The sequence below is a fragment of the Muscardinus avellanarius genome (assembly GCF_963383645.1).
Source record: "Muscardinus avellanarius genome assembly, chromosome: 9".
In the NCBI taxonomy this organism is placed as follows: Eukaryota; Metazoa; Chordata; class Mammalia; order Rodentia; family Gliridae; genus Muscardinus; species Muscardinus avellanarius.
This window is the reverse complement of record NC_137795.1, coordinates 88,923,639-88,949,276: the sequence shown is the minus strand read 5'-3', so window position 1 is coordinate 88,949,276 and position 25,638 is coordinate 88,923,639. Positions and strand designations below refer to the sequence as shown.

Sequence of the window (25,638 nt, the reverse complement as noted above, 5' to 3'; positions counted from 1 at the left end):
TTTTTACTCTTTATTTTGAAACAAGATCTCACTAAGTTGTGGAGGGCCTTACTAAGTAGCTGAAGCTGGCCGAGAACCCCATCCTCCTGTCTCAGCCTCCCAAGTACTGGGATTATAAACATGCACCACCATGCCCGGCTTCATTATAAATTTTATTTATTTATTGTAGGTTTGGGGATGGAACCCAAGGGCATTCTACCTCCGAGCTATATCCCCTGCCCTACTTTTTATTCTTTATTTTGAAACAGGATCTCACTAAGTTGCAGAGGGCCTCGCTAAGTAGCTGAGGCTATCCCCGAACCACGATCCTCCGGTCTCAGCCTCCTGAATGCTGGGATTACAAGCGTGTGCCACCACGCCCAGCTTCATTATAAGTTTTAAAACAAGTTTTATTATAAGTTTCCATACTTCCACAAAACTCTAAAATTATTTTTGCCTCTTTACTCTTTTGTTTTGTTTTGTTTTTTTTTTTTTGCAGTACTGGGGATGGAACCCAGGAACATTCTACCTCTGAGCTATACCCCCAGCCCTCTTTTTTATTCTTTATTTTGAAACAAGGTCTCACTGAGTTGCAAAGAGTCTCACTAAGTAGCTGAGGCTGTCCACTAACTGTGATCTCAGCCCCCCAAATGCTGGGATTACAAGCATGCTCCACCACGCCCGGCTTACTATTAATTTCTTTAAGTGAAACATGAAATGTGACCAGCTATCAAGTCAACTTCTACTCAACAAGAGTAAAAAGCTGAGGTTCTGGAAGGTAAGCTCTGTTAAGAAACAAGTCCCAAGCTCCCAGGGGATCGCAATGCTTCAGGTTTGAGTAGCAAGAATCAGTTTGAGCAACAAAGATCAAAATTACTTCCAGCTTACCTACACTTTAATCAGACCTCCCGTGTAGATTTTCCAGAGCATCCTCTGACTGACTTATACATGTATCAGATTAGCCTGATAGCTGACCACAGAAAAGGAGTTACCATTTTGTTTTAAGTACAGTCTCCTTTGAAGGTATTGCTATACTGTGGAATCTCGTGAGTGGACAACCAGCTAATTTCCTAATGCGACACACCTCGATTTCAATGCTGACCTTTTCAGATTATGATTCCTGCTTTCAGCGTTGCTCACATCAAACTAGATTATATTTGCTTTCCTATCTAAATGTCCTAACATCCCCTCCAGGATAAGTATGGTATCTTTTTTATTTTGTGTGTGGGGGGGTGGTACTGGGGATGGAACCCAGGGGCATTGTACCTCCTAGCTATACCCCCAGCCCTATTTTTTAGTCGTTTTTATTTTTGGAACAGGATCTCACTGAGTTGCAAAGGGCCCCACTAAGTCGCTGAGGCTGTCTGTGAACAGCCATCCCCCGGGCTCCATCTCCCGAATGCTGAGATTATAAGCGTGCTCCACCACGCCCAGCTTCTTGCAGATTTTTTTTATATATATAAAATGATTTTATTATATATTTGTTTTTTTAAATTAATTTATTTTTTAAATTGGTGCATTGTAGTTATATATCAATCACATTGGAGTACAAGACTTGAGAGGATATACAAGCACACATCATCCAATTAGCCCTCCTCCAGCCCCCATCCCATTCCCTCCCCATCCCTCCATCCCACGCTTCTTTGGTGATTAACTTTGATACATTTGTTTATGTACTTCCTGCATTTTAATTTTTTTTTTTTTTTTTTTTTTTTTTTTGGTGGTACTGGGGTTCCTGGAAGCCCTTCTACCTCCGGGCTACGCTCCCAGACCTATTTTTTTTTTTTTATATTTTTGAAACAGGGTCTCTTACGCCAGCGCGGCTGGCTTCGAACCTGCGCGATCCTCCTGTCTCCGCCTCCCAAGCGCGGGGATTACAAGCGTGCACCACTACTTCCTGCATTTTAAAGAGGCTCCGTCCTCCACTATTCCATACCCTCTGATTGGTCACATTAGTTGCTTCACTATAGGGCCCTTTCTATAGCTCAACCTCTTCCTGTTGCCCCTTTCCTCCTAGTTATTGCTGATTAAGAGAAGCGTCTGATTAATATTTTCTGCAATATTTCTCTGTGCATGCTGCGTTGCAAGTACCGATCCCACTCTTGACGGCCCCAGTAGTGGCCTGGCTACCCAGTGGACTGATCCAGACCTCGCTGGCCCCAGCACCGGTCTAACCCTTCGGCAGGCTGTTATTCTGGCCTTGGAGGCCCCAGTACCAGCCTTGCCTCACGGCAGGCTCCAATGCCGGCCTCATTGGCCCCAGCACCGGCCTAACCCCTCGGCAGGCTCTTATCCTGGCTTCGGATGCCCCAGTACCGGCCTTGTCTCAAGGTAGGCTCCTATCCCGGCCTCGGAGGCCTCAGCACTGGCCTTGCCTCACAGCAGGCTCCGATGCCGGCCTCACTGGCCCCAGCTCTGGCCTAACCCCTCGGCAGGCTCCAATCCCGGCCTCAGAGGCCCCAGTACCGGCCTTGCCTCATGGCAGGCTCCGGTGCCGGCCTCGCTGGCCCCAGCACCGGCCTAACCCCTCGGCAGGCTCTTATCCTGGCCTCGGAGGCCCCAGTACCGGCCTTGCCTCATGGCAGGCTCCAATGCCGGCCCCGCTGGCCCCAGCACCGGCCTAACCCCTCGGCAGGCTCTTATCCTGGCCTCGGAGGCCCCAGTACTGGCCTTGCCTCACGGCAGGCTCCGATGCCGGCCCCGCTGGCCCCAGCACCGGCCTAACCCCTCGGCAGGCTCCGATCCTGGCCTCAGAGGCCCCAGTACCGGCCTTGCCTCACAGCAGGCTCCGATCCTGGCCTCGGAGGCCCCAGCACCGGCCATGCCTCACGGCAGGCTCCGATACTGGCCTCGCTGGCCTCAGCACTGGCCTAACCCCTCGGCAGGCTCTTATCCTGGCCTCGGGGGCCCCAGTACCGGCCTTGCCTCACGGCAGGCTCCCATGCCGGCCTCGCTGGCCCCATTCTTGCAGATTTTTAATGCTGGCACTTATCAGTATTTAGTACACAACAGATAAATGGGTTTTGTACAAAAGAAGCTCACAGTGTATTAGGGGAGATTATTAGGCAAGTGTCCAGAAGCAGTAAACTTACTTTCCTATTTGTATAACGCAAATAGGAAAGGACATATGTCCTAAGAAGGACATAGCATAAAACCAATCATCATTTCTCCCTTACAGAAATAAGAGACATGAATTAATGTAGTAAAAATTCCTATTTGATTTGTGTCCAAAGCACAAAATAACTCAAGACTAGACTTGATTGAGCTTCATCTAATAAAGCTTTGTTGAAGGAGAATCTTTATTTACCCTCCAGGAAAGTAAGTCCCACTTTACCCTGGGGCAGAAAATGTCAACCTCTAAAGGTAGACGCACACACCACCATCCAACCCGGCAAATATTTTTCTTCTGAAGGGAGAACCAAACCCCTAAACATTTTTCTTTCTACATTTTCATTACCCATTCTTGATTCCTCACAGTGCTTTAAAAAAAAAAAAATCAGGTGTCATTTTGGAAAAGGGCCACAAAGTATTACATTGGTCCAATTTAGGACTGCAGAACTTGCTGCTGCTGCTGCTGCTGCTGCTGCTGCTGCGCAAGGTCTGCATTTGAGATGCCCCTGAGGCTCCAACTTCAGTCAAAACATAAACAATATCAACTAAGTAACAAAAAGCTGCTAAACTAGCAAGTGTACCAGCTAATACTGAGCAGTACCAGGATAATTTTTAGTGTCTTTTTTTTTTTTAAGTGGTAGTCCTGGGGATTGAACCTAGAGTGTTCTGCTTCTATGCTACAACCCTAGCCTTATTTTATTTTATTTTATTTTAATTTATCTTATGTATGTGTGGGGAGGGGGGTGCTGGGGATTGAACCCAGAGGTTCTACCTTCAAGCTACACCCCCAGGCCAATTTTATTTCTTATTTGGAAACAGGGTCTCTGTAGGTTGATGAGAGTCTCAGTACTTGCTGAGACTGTCCTCAAACCTGTGATCCTCCTCTCTCGGCCTCCCAAGTACAGGGACTACAGGCATGTGCCACCATGCCCAGTTTATTTTTTATTTTGAAACATGATCTCCTTAGGCTACTGAGAGTCTCCCTAAGTTGCTAAGGGTGGTCTTAAACCTGCAATTCTCCTGTCTCTGCCTCAGTAGCCTAGCAAGACCCTGTTTAAAAACAAACAAAATAAATAAAATATATGTTTTTATATGAAAAGGCTCTAAAACATGCTACTAAGTAAAAAAGGCAACCTGCAAAACAATGTATATATACATTGCTCTTATTTGTATATAAATTATTATAAAACTATAAATTTCTCTATACAAATATGGATGTAAATTCATAGAAAAACATATAGAAAGATAAACTGATAGTAAAGGTCACCTCTGGGAAAGGGAATGAGACTGGCTGAGGGCCAATGAAGGACTCTGCCTTATTAGATTGAACATATTCACATATCACCTGTATAACTAAACTTTTTTTTTTTTTTTTAAGGACTAGGGATGTAGCTCAATCGTAGCGTGTGTGCTTAGCCTGTATAAAGGCCTCTGGGTTCAACTTTTTTTGTTTTGTTTTTTGTGGTACTGGGGATGGAACCCAGGGGCATTCTACCTCCAAGCTACACCCCCAGCCCTATTTTTTAGTCCTTTATTTTTTGAAACAGGGTCTCACTGAGTTGTGAAGGGCCTCGCTAAGTAGCTGAGGCAGTCCATGGACGGCAATCCTCCAGTCTCTGCCTTCTGAATGCGTGCGCCACCATGCCCGGCTTGGGTGCAACTTTTTTTTTAAAGAAAAAAGTAATGGAAGTGCCATTTAACTGATACAAAGAAGATAAAACATACTTGCAAAATTTGATTTTAAAAGTTCAGTTTTAAACATGAAAACTTTGGAGTTCTACTGCAAGTACGCAGTTGTACGTACATAAGGTTGGCATTCAAACATGGGGACTTGGATAAAGGAGGGAGTTGTTGGCATGTGGATGACACTTACAGGCAAGGGACAGTGTGGACGGCTGAGAGAAAACGCAGTGAGAAGAGTGGTGGGCCCAGGGCCAACAAGACAAGAGGCGCAGCTGGAGAAATTGGATGAAAACTACTCATAAAGGGCAGTGTCACAGAAGCCAAGCGAGGAGAAGTTTTCTTAAGGAGTTGGTGTCCAATGCTGCTACAATGTCTAATAAAATAAGGACTGAAAAAACAGAACACCATGTTTCCCAATCTGATGAGTGCTAGCCGCTTTAACAAGAGCATTTTGTTTTGTTTAAAGTATTAGGATACGGGTAGGTTAAGAATATCATGAGGAAGAAAATGTGTACACGGCATGCACAGAAAGCTCCTTTAGGAAGTCTGGATGCTAAAGATTACAAAAGAGGAGAGAACCAGGAAGGCCCTACGGGCAGGGTTATGAAAACGGGAGATGGAGAGCAAGCCTCATTACTACGGCAGAAGATTCAGTAAAGAGGGAATAAGCAGAGGCTCCTTAAGAAGACAGGAGAGATGCATGTATGTCTGCAATGTATGTACACATCACTCTGAATCTCATGATGTAAAACTACAATATGCCAAGTACTGAAAAATTAAATAAAAAGGAGATAATAAAAATGTGTTTGGAGTGCCAGTGGACGGACCGGTCTCTGGTAGAAAGAGGACACTTCCTCTTTCCTAACAGGAAGGAAGAAAAAAACGACTCCCAAACGCTCGTAGGTTTGTGGATTTAGGAAATACAAAGATGGAGTTCCCGTGTGGTGGCTTCTGTATTTATAACGAAGTGTAAGGCCCATCGCTGGCTGAAAAGAAGATGTGAGAGGTTAAGATTAAAAATAAAAGACCGTGGGAGAGTGAACTTACTGGAAAAATGAGTAACCTCGTGAGGCCGTGAGGCTGAAGATCACGGGTGATCGCTAACACTGACCTGCCTGTTCTGATTCTCTCTAGTAACTCAGCTCCCTGCGTACAGGTGACTAAGAAGTTAAACCTAAGATGATTAGGTTTAACTAGTGCATCACACAGAGTTCTACAAGCAGCAGAAGCCACTGCCAGCTGAAGAAAAGTGAAAAAAGTTATTTACCGAAAGCATATGAGGTAGCTTTCAGGGTGAAAGCCCCATTCAGGGATACACAACTAAAAGTGCCACCCAAAATTACAGAATTGGCTTGGCAGGTGTCATGACTGGTAATGTGAAGCAAGAGACGCTACAGCTTGGTTTGCACCATTACGGTTCCAGACACCAGGTGCCAATGTTAATAACATGGCCACTTTTAGCCCTGTGGCTTGATCTTGCTGCTAGAGCCTGATACTACATGAGAATTTGTTGACATTGTTAGGAGGTATTGTAAAGAATGTAATGGAAGGGTTTGAGAGGCTGAAACAGCTGAGAAGACAGTGGTAACGGAACTGGGTATTAGTAAGGCATGGTGCTTAGGCCTCCTCATGGAAGGGGGAGAGCCTGGCATTTCACCGGTTGAACAGAGCAGCTGTAGCAGCAGCTTCAGTAGACTTCACATGGGAGTCTGGCCATGGGAGTCTGGGCAGAGCAGTAAGGGGTTGGCAGTGTGACAAAGCCTCCCATTGTTGCTAGGGACAATATTTCACCTAACTGGCTCCAAGGGCATTATAGATTGGCAAAGCCTCATGCACGTTAATTACTCCCTTTAAATCTGTATTTTCTCACCTGTAAAATAAAGATAGTACCAAACATCTGATAAAGTTGTTATGAGGACAAACAGATGAGGTAAGCCATCTGATGCAGAGTATGTTTTCAGTAAACGGTAGCCTTTGTAGGCGTCACCAAAGCCAAGAGAAGAGTGTCAAAGAACAGGCAGTCAACACCATCAAATCATTTAATGTGATCAAAACGTAAGATTGTAAAGATGAAGCCAGCTTCAGTCTCAATATACAAAATTCAGAAAGCCTTTAAGGAAAAGCCTTATAATCAAGAGTAACTCAATTAGCAGCTCTGGTATTCTGCTTAATAGAAGTTCTAAGCCAAGAACGACTTGCCCCAAAGTAACACGTTTCTACTGAAGAACCCTTGAAAAAAAGAATAGAAAATCACCAGCTACGAATCAAGTGTCCAAGAGAGAAAACAGCTAATTCAGTTACCACAGAACACAGCTGTGGAAGAGGGAGCATGAAAATTATACACATGTCCTAGGTTAGTTGCCTTACCCAAAAATAGCTTTAGACTCAAGAACTGTTACTGGTAGAACAAACTTTTTCCTTTGTTCTCTTCTCACCAAATCTCTGGAAATAAGTCACTAAGACTATAAAAAAAAAAGCTCGAAATTTCACAGAAATCCGATCAAGCTTACTAAACCTCTTATTGGGTGAATGAATCTTAGCCCCTCTAATTGTGCCTACTATCTGAACACAATGGCAGGGCTGCGGATCAGAGCCACTGCCTAGATGGTTCTCCTCCCATCCAGCTTGGTTGTACCTCTCTGGACATTTAAACAAGAACCGCCGTGAAAGAAACAATATATTCTTTATAAATTCAACTCCACAAAGCATCGGAATAAAGATTACAACTAATAACACACTCTCTATCTCTCTCTCTCTCTCTCTCTCTCTCTCTCTCTCTCTCTCTCTCTCATTGTGAGGAAGAGGACCATTTTCAAAAAAATGATACAAAAACTCATTCTTCCTATTTTTTTTGGTGGTACTGGGGATGGACCCAGGGACCTTCTACCTCTGGGATACACTCCCAGACCTATTTTATATTTTATTTGGAAACAGGGTCTCTTAAGCCAGCTGAGGCTGGCTTCAAACCGATCCTCCTGTCTCTGCCTCCCAAGCTCAGGGATTACAAGCGTGCGCCACCACGCCCGGCTCTTCCTTTTTTTTTTTTAAAGGTTCACTTCTTCAATTAACTGGATACTACTAGCTCAGAGCAATCCTCTTGGTGTTTAATCTTCCCCAGAATTCACAAATTATACTAATACAAAGAGCTGCTTTCTCAGAAAATTCATGGATGTCCAAAAGGTATATGTTCAGGTCTTCAACTAGCCCAATAAATAAGAAGAAACTACTTATTATGCAGCAACAACAAATTCACAATCTATATATTAAACTGGCTCCATAGTGTATGCCTATAATCCTCGCTACTGAGGCAGGAAGACTGAAAGTTCCAGGCCAGCCTGGGCAACTTGGTGAGATACTGTATCAAAATTTAAAAAAATTTTAAAAATAACTGATTCTAGTACATAGAAGGCTGAGGAAACAGGATAGCAAGTTTGAGGGCAGAGCTATAACTGAGAAAGACTGTTCTACAGGCATGATGGTACATGCCTGCAATCCCAGTACATGGGAGGCTGAGACAGGAGAATCACAGGTTCAAAGCCAGCCTCAGCAACTTAGCGAGGCTCTCAGCAACCTAGTGAAACCTTATTTCCAAATATGAAATTTTTTAAAAAATCAGGCTGAGGGTGTAGCTTGGAGGTAGAATGCCTCTGAGTTCAATACCCAGTACCCCCCCCCAAAAAAAAAAAGACTTTCAAATTTTTAAAAAAAGGACTGGGGGGTCTAGAGATAGACTGCCCTTGGGGTCAATTCCCAGAACCATAAATAAATAGATATAAATAAATAAACAAACAAACAAATAAGCAAGCCGGGAGTGGTGGCGCATGTTTATAATCTCAGTACTTGGGAGGCCGAGACAGGAGAATCATGCAGGTTCAAAACCAGCCTTAGCTACTTAATGAGGCTCTCAGCAACTCAGTGAGACTCTGTTTCCTAAATATAAAAATAGGTCTGGGAGTGTAGCGTGGAGGTAGAAAGCCCCTGGGTTCCTAATAAATAAATATATATTAAAATAAATATGTATATTTTTAAAAGGGCTGGGGGTATACCTTAGAACATATATAGGTTCAATCCCCAGTACCAAAAAAAAAAAAAAAAAATTAAAAAGTTCAATCCTGAATTTTTTTTGGTGGTACTAGGGATTGAACCCAGGAGCATTCTATCTCCGAGCTATACCCCAGGCCTATTCTTTATTGTTTTATTTTGAGACAGGGTCTCACTGAGTTGCGAAGGGCCTCACAAGTAGAAAAACCATTAGCTGAATGGGAAGGAGGACCACATTCTTCAGGTACTACCTACTTAATTGTAACTGCTTCTCAGATTACTAGTTAATTACAAATATGAGGCTACATCATTGATTTGTATACTTTTCTACATAAGATGTTCCCCTCTTTCAACTTCACAATTCTTTTGAGCTCTACATTTGTACAATTTTCTCCTATCCTTTTCCCAAATCCCTGACTCAGACTCTCCTTACTTTAGTCTTGGGATGACCTAAGCCTTAGCCAGAGAGACACACCTTAGAGTTCACTTGCTGTTCTAAAGAATTCAGGGGAAGAAAAGCTGGAGTCAGCATTTAAGAGATGAGAAAGAATCTCTGTGGCACCAGGCACGTTGGCACATGCCTGTCATCCCAGCTACTTGGAAGGCTGAGGCAGGAAGATTAAATGTTCGAGTCCAGCTTGGGCAACTTAGTCTCAAAATAAAAAATAAAAGGGGGTAGGGATACAGCTCAGTAAAGCAACTCTGGGTTCAATACCCAAAACTGGGGGGGGAAAAATCCGTGTGGCCTATGAAAAGGACAAGGGGCCGGGCGTGGTGGCGCACGCTTTTAATCCCAGCATTTGGGAGGCTGAGACTGGAGGATCGTGGTTCACGGACAGCCTCAGCTTCTTAGTGAGGCCCTTCGCAACTCAGTGAGACCCTGTTTCAAAATCAAGAATAAAAAAATTGGGCAGGGGGTATAGCTCGGAGGTCAAATGCCTCTGGGTTCCATTCCCAGAACCAAAAAAAAAAAAAAAAAAGAAAGAAAAGAAAAAGACAAGGACAAGAGCTATGGAGAGACACAGATATGGGATTTTCTACTGTGTTGGTAACCTTGGGCAAGGTACCTAGTGTTTTAGAATACATTTCCTCATCTGTACAACGGAGATGATGCCACACACATTTCACAGCGTTCTCATCAGGATTACAGAAATAATGTCTATGATGATTCCTGGCACATAAAAGGCCAATTAACAGTAACTATTATTAGGGCCCAACTGCCAATTGCCTCACTGAACACTTTGCCAGGCTGTATTCTTCTAACTGGCAAAGGACTAATACTGCTCCCACATTCCCATGCCTGTGTCCAAAACATTCCATTTCTGTAATCTATAATTATCCAAATCAGGAGCTTAAACAATTCAGGGCAAGAAAGCACAAACTTCTGACAGCACCAGAGTCGGTGCGAGGTAGCTATGTTTGCCAAGGGGAACACAGAATCTGTTTGAACATGGTCATTACTGATAGTGATGTAAGCACAAACTTGCTGAGGTCCTCGGGCTTGCCATCATATTATTAGAAAGGTTTAACTTTTCTGAAATAAATCCCCACCTACCTTGTTTTCTTCAACACTCTTAGCACCCATTTCCAAGAGCAGTGAAGAAATCCTCTCAAATGCGAGCACGTTTACTATGGAAATCATCATCTCATTTCACATTTTTTGTAGAAAAAAGGAGGGCACTCTAACTTTGAGCTACACTCCCAGCCCTTTTTGTTTGTTTTGAAAAAGGGTCTCTCTAGGTTGCCAGGAATCTCCTTAAATTGCTGAGGCTGATCTTGAACCTGTGATCCTCCTATCTCAGTCTCCCAAGTACTGGGATTACAGGTATATACCACCATGCCTAGCTCACAAATTATTTCTTACAGAGTTTTTGTTTGTTTTGTTTCGTTCACTTAATATGAGCTTATAAACAATATTATATACAAATATATCGTGGCTATAGTAATAAGAGCAGTCTCCAGAGCACCTCAAGTTAAAGGACGGAGGCAGATACCAAAGATAAAATGTGACGGAGTAACCTGCACACCATATGTTCATTCTTATTAACTATCGCACTTGGGAATTCTAGTTCTTATGAAAAGTTTATTTCCCTTGTGTGACTGAGCAGAGTAAAAGAACTAAGAAAACTGATGACAGATACATGAATGGACTAAGGAAATCAGTGGAAATGTGATATAAGTAAGTTTATATGTGACAGTTACAAAACAAAAGCAACAGTGGCTAATTGTGTAGACAAAGGCACCCATCCCAAACATAGTGGCCCCAGCCCCTCCATACACTTTAATAATATTAAAGTAGAAGTGAATCAAGGTCAGAGTGATTATTAAAGTAGACAGTCTAAGACTCCAGAAAGGCTCAATAAGCCGGGCGTGGTGGACAGGAAGATGGCGGTTCGCGGACAGCCTCAGCTTACTTAGTGAGGCCTCCGCAACTCAGTGAGATCCGGTTTCAAAATAAAGAATAAAAAATAGGGCAGGGGTGTAGCTCAGAGGTCGAATGCACCTGGGTTCCATCCCCAAGACCCGCAAAAAAAAAAAAAAAAAAAGGAATAAAAAACAGGGCAGGAGGTGTAGCTCGGAGGTCAAATGCTCCTGGGTTCCATCCTCAGACCCTCCACCCCGCACACAAAAAAGCTCAATAAACCATAATATCAAACTCAGTTCCTCGATGAGACGATTTTCCACTTGGAGAAGGAAGAGCAGTCTCACGCATTTATTTTCATTTAGCCAATTCAATATCAAGAAAGTTAAAGACTCTATCCCTAAAAAAGCAGCTCAGCAATGCCCTTACTTGTATCAAACAGCTACATCCTTGCCTAGAACTTCACCTGCTTAACTTTAGCAGAGAAACTGGGTTTTTTTTTTTTTTTTTTTGGTGTAATTAACATTGTAAGGCAAGCTCAGCCCTGTCTCCATAGCCTTGAGGCTGCTGAGTAAATCTAGAATCATGGGACATACATACATATTGATACTGAAGAAAAAGAAAAAAGAAAAAACAAAACAGGAAAAAGGTGGTTTAGCAACAAGAAAAACGGCTAAGAAGCACATCTAGAATTAAGAAAAACACACTCTAGCATGCCACCATTTGTCTTAACTTCTTTATATAGAATCCATCAAACTGTGTGTACCTTCCAGGAGAGGTCATGGTAGCATGCACTTAAGGCACTGATGGGAGGAGTAAAAATCAATTCCTAATCATTGCTTTTATGTCTTAAGACCCTACTATATGTAGCCAAGTTCAATGCTCAGACCTTTAGAGATATTTCTGGCCCTCAGTCCTAACTAGTATCATTTTATAGAATCAGCTGCTAATTCGTAGAATTTGGGAATTACCCAAAAGTTAGTAGTGGGGTAAGTAGGATTCAAACCTAGGTCTGCCTGACTAACTGAACTCCATGCTCTTAAGAACCATTTGTTAAACTTTTACTCTCAAAAGAGCTAACCGAATTATAGGTTTTAGACAAAAAAGACTCTTAATCACAAGCAAAGGATTTGGCTAAAGTTATGAAGCATCACAGGCAGAAACAAGCTTCGGATTCCCCAGCTCACATCTGGGTGCTTCAAGCACTGTGTGCAGTGCTACTTCTTTACTATAATCCCTTCCACAAGTTTCTCATATTGCAAACAAGGACACTGTCCTACAGCATTATTAAACAAATTATTTCATTGTTGATCATTACATTTGGCAGTTGGAATAAAAAGGTTATCCGCTACACATTAACCATGAAGTAGTTACAATATTTGGCTGGATCCAAGGTTCCAATTCAGCTGAGTCCTACACAGTGAAGTCAATGTAAATTCATATTCCTTTATTGCTGTTCTGATAAAAAAAAATAGAAATTATTCACAATGATAAAAAAACAAATCACTGTGTTCATATTATAGCCATAATATGTTTTTATATGATCCACATTTCTGTCTTTTCCAGTATTTGCTTTTTTTTTTTATCCCCCCTCCGGTCATTTAGCAGAGAGAGAGGGTGAGAGCTCTGAGAGAGAGAGATCTGGACAGTTACTGCATGAGTAATACAGGGGTATGTACATCCAAGCGCACTTACTCCTTGGTGTTCTGAGGCCTCCTCAAAACTACGTATGAAAGAAGCTGACAGCTGAGACAGCCCCTGCAACGACTGCTTTCTCGAAACTAGTAGCATTTCTTCCTAACACTTTCAGATCATATAATAAAGGTCCCATTCTCTTCACATACAATCTAATAATCTCCTGGTGACCAACTACTGTGCAAGGAGAACAAACCTCTTAAGAGAAAAAGAGTGAAAAATCTCTCCATTACCCTTCCACGATCAAAGAAAATGCAAGGCTATTGCAGAAGCTCGAATGGAAAGGGCACAGCATCAGGACTGCTCCGTGGAAGCGGTTGGCCACAGAGAGGCAGAAAGTCATCATCTGTACGGAAGCCAGACAACTCGGAGGATTTTGATGTGAGCTAAGTACTGCCTACTGGTTCTCCAAGTAAAGATTTTTCCACCCTCTTTGATGGGTGAACTCCCTAAAGCGGTAAGGTTTTTTCATACGGTCGGAATCTCCTCCCCATAGTACCGAAAATAACGCGTGAGAGTGCCGGGGGGCGGGGGGCGTAGTAGTAGGTGCCTCTCCTCCTGCTGCCTCTTCCCAGTAGTAGGGGAGAGCGCTACCTCCATGTTATTCGCAGCCAAGTACGGCCGCGCCACCTGAGCCGCTTCCCAGCCAGGGGGCAGCTCTGAGTGGGTTCAGGGGCTCAGGGGTCTCTGCTCCTAAGATCGGAAGTGAGACCGAGGGAGGAGGTGCCGGGCGGGGATCAGCGGCTCCCTCCCTCCCCGGGAGCGGAGCCGGGTCACGGTACCTTCTTGACGGTGCGCGGCGCCTCGGTGACGGTGCCGTCGGGGCTGACCAGGGCCTCGCCGCCGTCGCGGTGCCGCTGGTGCTGGTGATGCGGGTCGCTCCGCTTCATGGCCGACGCCTGGGGCACCTTCCCGGCCGCCGCGCTGAGAGCGGCCGGGGGCCGCTCCGCGGCGGGAGCCGGAGCCTCGGGGTCCCCGCCGCCTGCCGGGGGAGCCATGGCGCCCACGGCCGCCGTGCTCAGTCCCAGCTGCGGTTCCGCCTCCGAGGGGCTCAGATCCTTCAGCTCCACCTCAGGCACCTTGGCGGCAGCCGCTGCTGACACAACCTGCACCGACATCACCGCCTCCGCCGCGACCGCCGGCTCGGGCTCCAGCTCCGGCTCCGGCTCGGCCCCGCCTCCCGCCTCCCTTCCCCTTCCCTCCCCCATTCCCCCACTCCTCCCCTCCATCGCCTCCGCTCCCACCCCCTGCCTCCGCCCGCAGCCCGCCCGCCCGCAGCCCCGGCCCCTCCGGCCCCGCCCAGCCCCGTCCGGCTCGCGCGCGAGGCGCCACGGAACCTGTAGTGCGCTTGCTCAGGGCAGCACGCGGCGAGAAGACCGAGGGACCTCAGCCCCCGACCTGCCCTGCGCGCGGGCGGGGCGGGGCGCGGCCGCGAGGGCCCCTGGGAGTTGTAGTCCCGCCGGCCCGCCTTCACAGTGGGGCTCTGTGACCGAGAGGGAGCGCCGGGTCGGCGCGGAACGGAAAGAAGTGAGAGTGGGTGACGCGCCCAAGGGGGTGAGAAAAGTCTCCAGAGGAGTTGCGGCTTCCGGGAAAGGAAAGCCAGAAACCCTAGGGAAAGCGGGGGAGGAATGAATCGCTCTCCTGACAGCGTGAATTTCCTCCTTGTGCGCTCCTGCGGTCACGTGGCCCGGCATTTAAAGAAACAGCGGCGGCGTCACGTGATTAGAGCGCCTGATCCACGCTGGAAGGCTCCGTTTTTCTTGCCGTGTAACCGGGACCTTAACGCCTTTCCAAACTTCAACAGCTTGGTTTTAGAAGGAGTAAAATAGTACTTTGCTTTCTGTGGCTACTTCTGGCACTTTCAGGATTTGGAAGCTAGAATCGATCCTAAAAGAACGGAACGTTAGTTTCCATTAAGTCGAAATTTCCCTGCTGAGGAATTAACGTGTTGCCTTAAATGAGGCCAAATCATTTGACCTGCTAGCTCTCCAAGGGAAATAATCAAAAACTCAAATACATATGTAGCATCGAGAAATATTAATTAAATCTGAATAGCTTTCCCGAATAGTGACTTTTACTTTCTTTGTATCCTGTATTCTGTTTCAGTTTTACATTTATTTTAGCGGATGCAGCTCAAAGACAAGTAAGCTGGACGTGGTGGCACATGCCTGTAAGCCCAGTACTTGGGAGGCTGAGACAGGAGGATCACAGGTTCAAGGCCAGACTTAGCAATTTAGCGAGACTGTTTAAACATAAAAAGGGCTGGGGGTGTAGTTCAGAAGTAGAATCAATCCCTTCCCTCCCTCCCCCCCAAAAAGGGACATGTATGGCAGTTTTATTTTGATAACAAAAAGGTATGTGAAACTAATGTCCACCCGTAGGGGATATTTATGGGCTTTAAAAATTCTTTTCAAGCCGGGCGTGGTGGCACACTCTTGTAATCCCACCATTTGGGAGGCCGAGACAGGAGGATCACAGTTCGAGGACAGCCTCAGCTAATACTGAGTGAGGCACTTTGCAATCAGTGAGACCCTGTTTCAAAATAAAGAATAAAAAATAGGAGAGCCAGGGGTGGTGGCGCATGCATGTAATCCCAGCATTCCGGAGGCTGAGACCGGAGGATCGCGGTTCACGGACAGCCTCAGCTACTTAGGCCCTCTGCAGCTCAGTGAAACCCGGTTTCAAAATAAAGAATAAAAAAAAAAAAAAGGGCAGGGGTGTAGCTCAGAGGTAGAATGCCCCTGGGTTCCATCCCCAGACCCGCACAAAGGCGGGGCGGGGGGGGGGGGGGGGGGAAGCTTGGAGGTCGAATGCCCCTGGGTTTCATCCCCAATACCGAAAAAAAAAAAAAAAAAAAAGAAAGAAAGAAAGAAAGAAAAAATCAGCCGGTCAGGTGGCTTGCTCCTATTGTCTCAGCTACTCTGGAGACTGAAGCTGGAGGATCAATGAGGCCAGCGTTTTGAGGCCAGCCTGAGCAACATGTGAGTCACTCTCGGTCACTCATATTCAGAGTCACATTCATTTTCTGTCTCTGTGTCTGTCTGCCTGTCTGTCTGTCTGTCTCTTTCTCCCTCTTGTTTTCCCAGGAGGAGATGGTATTAGGGATTGAACCCACGAGGATTCTACCTCAGAACTATGCCCCCAGCCCTGTTTCATTCTTTTATTTTGAAACAGGGTCCCACTAAATTGCTGATTCTGGCCTCAAGCCTATGACCTCCTGTCTCAACCTCTCACGTACTGGGATAACAGGCATGTACCACCAGGCTGGACTTCCAAGAATGTTGTTAATGATGGGAGAAAGAAATATCTGTGATAAAAAGAAGCTAAAAAGCAAGAGACACGATTGCACATTCCATAAGATTTCATTTAAGTAAGGAAAAGCTGCAAATACATTAAATACAGTAGAAAGCCAGGCATGGTGGCCCATGCTTATAATCCCAGTACTTGGGAGGCTGAGACAGGAGGACCGCAGGTTTGAAGCCAGCCTCGGCCATTTAGCAAGGTTGTCAGCAACCTAGTGAGACCTTGTTTCCAAAAATAAGAATAAAATCAAGCTAGGGGTGTCGCTTGGAGGTAGAATGCCTCTGGGTTCCATCCCCAGTACCAAAAAAATTTTAAAATAATAAAATTCAGTTAATTAAGCCAGGCTTAGTTAACTGTATTACAGTTACATTACATTACCGCTACCAAGTGTGGTAGCCCACACTTGTAATGCCAGTACTTGGGAGGGTGAGACAGGAGGATCACAGGTTCAAAGCCAGCCTCAGCTACTCAGCCTCCCAAGTACTGGGATTACCACCAAGTACTGGAATTACCACTCCTGCATTTTCTCTATTCTTAAGGAATCTGAGGCAGAGGGTATCTTATAGTTTACAGCTATTCAAAAATAACAGCTCTAACAACCCAGCTTGGCCACTGGACATCTAGTTATTGGAGTATCTATTTTTTTTTCCCTTGTAAGCAGGAAAAAGAGAGCCAGGCGTGGTGGTGCACGCTTGTAATCTCTGCGCTTTGGAGGCTGAGACAGGAGGATTACGCAGGTTAGAAGCCAGCCTCAGCTACTGAGTGAGGCTCTCAGCAACTTAGTGAGACCCTGTTTCCAAACAAAATATCAAATAGGTCTGGGAGTAAAGGCCATAGGTAGAAGGCCCCTCAGTTCCATCCCCAGTAGCAGAAAAAGGAAAAAGAGGGAGATCTCCTTCTTTGATATCTTCCTTTCCTGTGCTCTTACTAACTTGTGCATCTGCTGGGTGGGGTTGTCCTACCCTAAATGAAGCCTTTCATTTCCAGGTCTCCAAATTCACCCTTCGCCCTGTGTGTGGGAGGCCCCGGAGCACTGCCATTTCCCCAAGGTGCACACGTCTCCCAGACGCAAGAGCTTTTTAAGGTTTCTCTTCACATTTCTGGCTTTCAGAATTTCCGTCCTGTTATAGAGAACCAGCCCCGAGCTTCATTCTCCAGCTGTTGGGGCAGAGATTAACAGCTCTCTAACTGATTTCTTTCTTCCCCCTGACGCCCGAGGGAGCGGCGGCGCAGCCACCTGGCATATGTAGAGGCCCACAGACAGCAGCTGCCCACCTGCGCTGCCACTAGAATTGCCTGCTGAGGGATGAGTTGATTCCTCGGCGGGATGTGCCTATAAAACATAGAAGCCCTGGAAAGATACGGGTTTATCCGGGTACCACTACTGATTGGGACCAGTCGTCAGATCATACTCTTCCCCATCCTCGGCTCCATCATTCATACGTGCTGCTTTTGCTATTATTGTTGCTGGGGGATAGCAGACATGATGAGGATAGAATTACTGTAATGGAAACAGGATGATTAAGCGCAAGTTTATGAATCATTTAATGAAAAATATAGATATTTTTTCTTCACCGGTCTCATTCAGCTTCCAGAACCGTAGCAGACAGGAAAATATCTTCCATGCAGGAGACTGAAAGAACTTCTCTGAAGTGTATGACCAGTCCAACAAAGAACTGAGCCCAGTGTGGTGGTGCTCACCCGTAATCCTACTACTTGAAGAGCTGAGAGGCAGCTCACAGGTTCATGGCCAGCCTCAGCAATTTATTTTGAAACAAGTTCTTACTGCAACCTAGAAAGACCCTCTTTCAGAATAAAAAATAGGAGGCTGGCATGGTGGTGCACACTTGTAATCTCAGTACTTGGAAGGCTGAGACAGGAGGATCACAAGTTCAAGGCCAGCCTCAGCTACTTAGTGAGGCTTCCACAACTCAGTGAGACTCTGTCTCCAAATAAAGAATAATAATAAAAAATAAATAGGGCTGAGGGTGTAGCTCGGAGATAGAGTGACACTGGATTCAATCTCCAGTACCACAAAAAATAATTGAAAATAAAATAAATAAATAATAGTTTCAATCCCCCGCACAACAAGAAAGAAAAGAGAAAGAAAGAAAGAACTCAATCGCCAAGACAGGAAGGAAAGAAGGGGAAAACACACACACACACAAGAAGAATTGAAGAGCGGGACATGGTGGCATGCGCTTGTAATCCCAGTACTTGGGAGGCGGAGAGAGGAGGATCGCAGGTTGTAGCCAGCCCCAGCTACTTTGTGAGGCCCTCTGCAACTTAGTGACACTTAGTGAGACCCTGTTTCAAAATAAAGAATAAAAAATAGAGCCAGGCATGGTGGCTCATGCTTATAATCCCAGCATTTGGTAGGCTGAGACAGGGGGATCCAGGTTCGCGGACAGCCTCAGCTACTTACGCCCTTTGCAACCCCGTGAGACCATGTTTCAAAATAAAGAATAAAAAAAATAGGGCTGGGGGTGTTGCTTGGAGGTAAAACGTCCCTGGGTCCATCCCCAGTACCGCAAAAAAGACGGGAGGCTGGATATGCAGCTCAGGTAGAATGCCCTTGGGTTCAATCCTCAGTACCACCTCAAAAAGAGAAGACGCCACTAGTACTGAAAGTTCCCCTCTAAAATAGGCTGGCCTGATCACCCACGGTTAAGACCGTGCTCTGGTGCAGAGCTTCATTGAACCCTCTAAAGCCACGCTCCTAAGTATGAACAGCTAGCCCAAACCACCAGACACAGGAAGAAAATCGCTAATGTGAAAGACAGAGGCCAACATAGGCAGCAGAATCAATAACTTAGAGGAAGTAGGGTATGTGTCCAAAGAAAGCATTAGAGGGACTGGGGATGTAGTCAAGGGTGAGCACTTGCCTAACATGTGCAAGGGCCTGGGTTCTGTGCTCAGTAGCACACACACACTAGGAACAAAGAGGCAAGATTAATGAAAAACCCATTAATATAAAAATACTTTCTAAGTTCATTGGGAACTTATATATGTGAAAGAAAATAAATATGACATCTTTAGAATGAAAGCGTGCTAACAGGACACCCCCCCACCCCGGTATGGATCCCAGGGGCATTCTACCTCCCAGCTAAACCCCCAGCCCTATTTTTTTGTTGTTGTTGTTCTTTATTCTGAAACAGGGTCTCACTGGGTTGCAAAGGGCCTAAGTAGCTGAGGCTGTCCGCGAACCGTGATCTTCCTGTCTCAGCCTCCCAAATGCTGCGATTACAATCGTGTGCCACCACACCCAGCTTGTTAACAGGATTTTTATTTATTTATTTATTTTAATTTTATTTTATTTTTTATTTGTGGTACTGGGGTTCCTGGAAGCCCTTCTACCTCCGGGCTATACTCCCAGACCTATTTTTACATTTTTATTTGGAAATGGTCTCCTAAACCAGCGCGCGGCTGGCTTCGAACCTGCGCGATTCTCCTGTCTCTGCCTCCCAAGCGCAGGGATTACAAGTGTGCACCACCACGCCCGGCCACTAGCAGGATTTTTAAAAACTCAATAAATATTGGGAGACTGAGACAGGAGAAACATGGGTTCATGGCCTGCCTCAGCTACTTAGGCCTTTTGCAACTAGAGTGAGACCCTGTTGTAAAGCAAAGAATAAAATAGGGCTGAGGGTGAGGCTCGAAGAATGCTCCTGGGTTAAATCCCCAGTACATGCCAGGCGTGGTGGCGCACGCTTGTAATCCCCGTGCTTGGGAGGCGGAGACAGGAGGATCGCGCAGGTTCGAAGCCAGCCTTGCTGGCTTAAGAGACCCTGTTTCCAAACAAAAAAATATAAAATAGGTCTGGGAGTGTAGCCTGGAGGTAGAAGGGCTTCCAGGGACCCCAGTACCACCAAAAAATAATAAAAAAAATAATAATAAATAAATAAATCCCCAGTACAGCCAAAATAATTAATAAATAAATAAACAAATAAATAGAAATATTGGAAAAGCTTGGTGTAGTGGCACATGCCTATAATCCAGCTACTTGGCAGGTGGAGGTAGGAAAATCACAAGTTCAGGGCAACCTCAGCAATTTGGTGAGACTTTATCTCAAAATAAAAAATAAGGCTGGACATGATGGCACACACTTATAATCCCAGCCCTTGGAAGACTGAGACAGGAAGATTCCAAGTTTGCAGCCAGCCTCAGCTACTTTTTATTTTTATTTACATCCCAGTTATACATGATATAGTTTGAAAAGTCAAGCTGTTCTACAAGTTTTATTTTTTTTTCTTCCAGTGTAAAAAATTGACCCAGGGCCTGACCTTCACCCCAGTCTTGTTCTACAAGTCTGTGACTTCAAACAGTTGTCCCAACACCTACCTCATCATTTCCTGCCCTGGAAGCCAGTCACTATCTTTTATTTATTTATTTATACTAGAGATTAAAACCAGGGGCATTATACTTCTAGCCTTATTTTATTCTTTTTTATTTTATAACATTGTCTAAGTTGCTGAGGTTGGCTTTGAACCTGCAATCCTCCTGTCTCAGCCTCCCAAGTACTGGGATTACAGGCATGTGCTACCACTCCAGCTAGCAGTGTGTGTGTGTGTGTGTGTGTGTGTGTGTGTGTGTGTGTGTGTGTGTCAAAATAAAGAATAAGAAATAGGGCTGAGGGTGTAGCTCAGAGGTAGAATGTCTCTAGATTCAATCCCCAGCATCACAAAGATATAAAAGGGAGCCAGGCAATGGTAGCACATAACTATAACCCAGTACTTTGGAGTCTGAAACCAGCCTGGGTTCAGTCCCCATTAGCGTGCGCATGTGTGTGCGCACACACACACACACACACACACACACACACACACACCCACCCACCCCAGTCTCAGCAACTTAAGACTCTCAATAACCTAGTAAGGCCCTGTTTGAAAACAAAAATTAAAGATGTGGGTGTATACCTCAGAGGTAGAATGCCCCTAGGTTCAATCCCAAGTGCTATAAAACAGGCAGATTTCTTGGCTGTGGTGGTGGTGGTGGTGGCGGTGGTGGTGTCTGTGGCCTTGGATCCATCGCTAATGCGTGTAGCCACAAAAGGTGGGCCCACACTGACCCCACATGGCCACAGTCTGCCTCTGCAGCCATACTGAGGTAACATTTCCCCATTCCCTATCCTTCACCCAAGTAATTATCCTAAAAAACAAACAGCTGGGAGTGGCCATTCCGTACTTGGGAGGCTAAAAAAGATCCCAAGTTTCAGGCCAGCCTCAGCCATTTAGTGGGGCTGGGAGTGTAGCTGGGAGGTAGACTGCCCCTGGATTCAATCCCCAGACCCCCCCCCCGCAACAAAAAAAAAGGGCAGAGATGAAAACTAGTAGTTGGATGTACATGAAAAGAAAACCATAGCATTTCCTCTTATTTCAGAAAAGATCACTAAACAACACTAATATATTTTATGTATTTGATTTGTTTAGGTACTGGGGCTTGGACCCAAAGGCATTCTACCTCCAAGATACACCCCCAGCCCAATTATATTTCTTATTTGGAAATAGGGTCTTCCTAGGTTACTGAGAGCCTCTCTAAGTTGCTGAGATCTGCTTTGAACCTGTGATCCTCCTGTCTCAGCCTCCTGAGTACTAGGATTACAAGTATGTGCCACCATCCCTAGCTAATTTTGTTTTAAATATTGTTGATAAAGGCTAATACCTATGATTCAGGTACTTGGAAAGTTGAGACAGGAAGATTGAAGGTTTCAGGCCAGTCTTGATAACTTAGGGAGATCCTGGTATTGTTTTGCTTTCTTTTTTGTTTTTTGGGTTGTTTTGTTCGTTCATTTGTTTGTTTTTGGTACTAGAGATTGAACCCAGGGGCATTCTACCCCTGATACGCCTTTTTTTTTAAACAGTCTTATTAGCCAGGCGTGGTGGTGTACCCTTGTAATCCCAGCATCCGGGAGGCTGAGACCAGAGGATTGCGGTTCGCGGACATCCTCAGCTACTTAGTGAGGCCCTCTGCAACTCAGTAAGACCCGGTTTCAAAATAAAGAATAAAAAAAAAAAATGGGATGTGTTTAAAGTGCCTGGGGCACAGTAGTGCTGCTACCTGTACTTCCAGCTCCTTGGGAAGCTAAGGTGGGAGGATTGTGATTTTGAGGCCACCCCTAACAATTTTTTATTTTTTATTTTTTGGTGGTACTGGGGATGGAACCCAGGGGCTTTCTACCTCCGGGCTACACTCCCAGACCTATTTTATATTTTATTTGGAAACAGGGTCTCTTAAGCCAGTTGAGGCTGGCTTCTAACCTGCGCGATCCTCCTGTGTCAGCCTCCCAAGTGCGGCACCCCTGACAATTTAACAAGACCCTGTCTCAAGATAAAAGTAAAAAGGGCTGGCCGGGCGTGGTGGCGCACGCTTGTAATCCCCGTGCTTGGGAGGCAGAGACAGGAGGATCGCGCAGGTTCGAAGCCAGCCGCGCACACTGGCTTAGGAGACCCTGTTTCCAAACAAAAAAATGTAAAAGTAGGTCTGGGAGTGTAGCCCGGAGGTAGAAGGGCTTCCAGGAACCCCAGTACCACCAAAAAAAAAAAAAAAAAGTAAAAAGGGCTAAGGGTGTAGTTCAGTGGTAGAACAATGTCCCTGGGCTCAATCCCCAGAAACACACACACGGGAAGCTGTTCTAAGTCTGAAAAATACCAACGGAAGAATTTATAGCTTCTTGCTTGCTTTGGCAGAAGACTGCCTTTCTTCAGGGAACTGAAGACAGTGACCCGATGCCCCTGCGCTATCTAAGCTATTTCCTCCAGTTTCACACCTTTCGCTTGCTTTGCTTAAGGCAGAAGACTGCCCCAAGGAGGGAGCTGAAGACTGCAACCTCTGCTCTCTTGCAAAATCTGCCAGATAACAATTTACTTTCTAAAGCATCCTTTTTTTTTTTTTTTTTTTTTTTTGTGGTACTGGGGTTTCTGGAAGCCCTTCTACCTCGGGGCTACACTCCCAGACCTATTTTTACATTTTCATTTTGGAAACAGGGTCTCCTAAGCCAGTGCACAGCTGGCTTCGAACCTGCGCGATCCTCCTGTCTCCGCCTCCCAAGCGCGGGGATTACAAGCATGCGCCACCACGCCCGGCCTAAAGCATCCTTAATACAACGCTCTACTCCTTAGCCAGAGACAATAAATGAGTTGATGACCCAGCCTTAATTATGTAAGCCTGTAACAAAAGGAAGATGAGTTTTGCTTGGGGAGTTTGCCTCTTACCTCCCCCTCTCACTTCTTTGAGATCAGGAATAAAATCTCAAGTGCATTTTTCATTGGGATGGCACACGCATGTGCACGTACACACTCATACACACACAGTGCCTTGGTCCTAGAGACCAGGTCTGGTCACAAAAGCAGCCCTAGAAAGGAATATTCCCAACTGGGCCTGTAATTCTAGTATCTGGTACTTGGGAGGTTGAGAAAGGAGGATCATAATTCAAAATCAGCCTTAGCAGTTTAGTGAGACTTTCAGCAAACTAGTGATACCTTGTCTCAAAATTAAAATACATAAAGGACTACGGGTATAGCTTGGAGACAGAATGCCTCTGGATTCAATCCCCAGTACTACACACACCCCGAAAAAAAGAGGGGTGCTCCCCAAATAAGCTTGGTCAACACTCCCCAAGACCCTCAGGTCTGTGGGCCCACCCCTTTCTCCACAGAGCTCCCTACCACATAATCCTGAGTCCTGGTAACCAAGTTACAGTCTTCTAATGACATATTTGGAGGAAGTTAGACGAGCAGGCTTCCTGAGTTTGAATTCCTTTGACTAGCTAGGGAGAAGCTTGGATCAGAGAGCATCCGGCCCAGCTGGCATCCCTGGTACACAGCAAGAGGCCCCCGAGGTGGCGCCCAGGAGCCCAGGATTGGCACAAGTAGCCAGGCCTGGCTACACACCATCGGGGAGATGCCTGCTTCCTGCACGCCTGTGTTCAGCTATCTTGTGCTCAGCGAGGCAGTTGTGGGCAGAGCAGCTTCTGTCCATTGTACAGAGCCAATTAGCCAGGGAGGAGGACCAGCACTTAAGCTGACATCTGTCAGTCACGACCTCATTAGCCCCAAGCTCTTGGCCTCTCAGAATGACCTTAGGAGGATGTGGATGACAAAAGATGAAGACCAGCCGGGCGTGGTGGCGCACGCTTGTAATCCCAGCACCTGGGAGGCTGAGACAGGAGGATTGTGCAGGTTCGAAGCCAGCCTCAGCTACTTAGTAAGGTTCTCAGCAACTTAGTGAGACCCTGTTTCCAAATAAAATAGAAAACAAGTCTGGGAGTGTAGCTCGAAGGTAGAAAGCCTCTTGGTTCCATCCCTAGCACCACACACACACACACACACAGATGAAGACCAGGTAAATGGTAAGGGCTGCTCTGGAGCTAAGGAAAGGAAACACACCTGAGTTTATACAAAACCATTTTATTTACTGTTTACATTTCTTCTTCCCATCCCTACCCCGGGACTTGGAACCCAGCCAGCCTCTCAGGCTTCCCGCTGACTGGTTCTTGAATGTGGGGCATTGTGGACATGGTTAGAGGTTAGGAGGTGGGAATCACCTCTCTCACCAGTTGTGGAAGGTGAAAGCTTTCCTGCCTGGCTGAAGTGACAGCCACTTCCCAGGGCAGCCCCTTGAGTCAGAGGATCCATCCCCACTGGGTGGAAGAGAAAATATGTCTCTTAGGGGCCCTGAGGCTCCCTATCACTCTGTCGCTCCCTGCTTATAACCCACGCCAGACCAAGACTCTAAAGCAGAATCGATTTCCCACCTCCGTGTGTGTGTGTGTGTGTGTGTGTGTGTGTCAGGGGGGGCAGTTCTGAGTCCGAATCAACAATCAGGAAGCAGGAAGAGGCTGGCCTGGTGGAACTGAATGGGAAAGGGGAGGGAGGGCACAGGAGAAGGGAGGACTGGTTTGGGGAAGGGCCACCTGTTAAGAGCAGTTATAGCCCCTGTGGGAATAGGCACTGCCAGCCCCACGGCCACCTGGAAGAGGAGGGAGGAGCCCTGTTCCCACTTAGACAAAGGACAAATGACACGATCAACACTTCTGGTCTGAGAGTACCGGGAAAGGACACCCACTGGCACAGAAAAGGGCAGCCAGCCCTCATCTGCCAGACATGAACGTAGCTGCCTCCCTGGCTACTACAGCCCACTCTGGTACTGCCACACCCGCCTCCGCCATTACTGCCCCACCTCAAGCTCTGCAGGAGCCCAATGCTGCCAGCCAGACCCCAGCTGGTGGGGCAGAAACTGGGACCCTGCGTGCAGGGCCCTCCCCAAAAGGTGAGGCCAACCCATGGGGATGGTCGGCTCTTTCACACAGTCCTGCTGCTTTGAGCCAGACATACGGAACTCTCTGGGAGGACTCTTGCCTACAGGTTCTCCGGAAGTGGAGACCCTGGGGAAGCACTCTCAGGGGGGACGAAGAGCCTTGGAATGGTGTCTGTCCCTCTTTCCTGTCCCAGGTCCTAAACTGCAGT

The 25,638-nt window shown here is 46.1% G+C and overlaps 1 protein-coding gene across 1 annotated transcript in view; it reads right to left on the bottom strand.

Annotated features, from left to right (window-relative positions):
- The window catches only part of AHCYL2 (adenosylhomocysteinase like 2), a gene marked incomplete at both ends in the record, with an annotated part of 216,821 nt that extends 202,832 nt beyond the window's left edge, over positions 1 to 13,989 (bottom strand). The window contains one exon of the mRNA XM_080701226.1: positions 13,654 to 13,989. Within this exon, the coding sequence (XP_080557352.1) occupies positions 13,654 to 13,989 (336 nt within the window). The remainder of the gene's footprint in view (positions 1 to 13,653) is intronic.
- Positions 13,990 to 25,638: the final 11,649 nt, after the last annotated feature.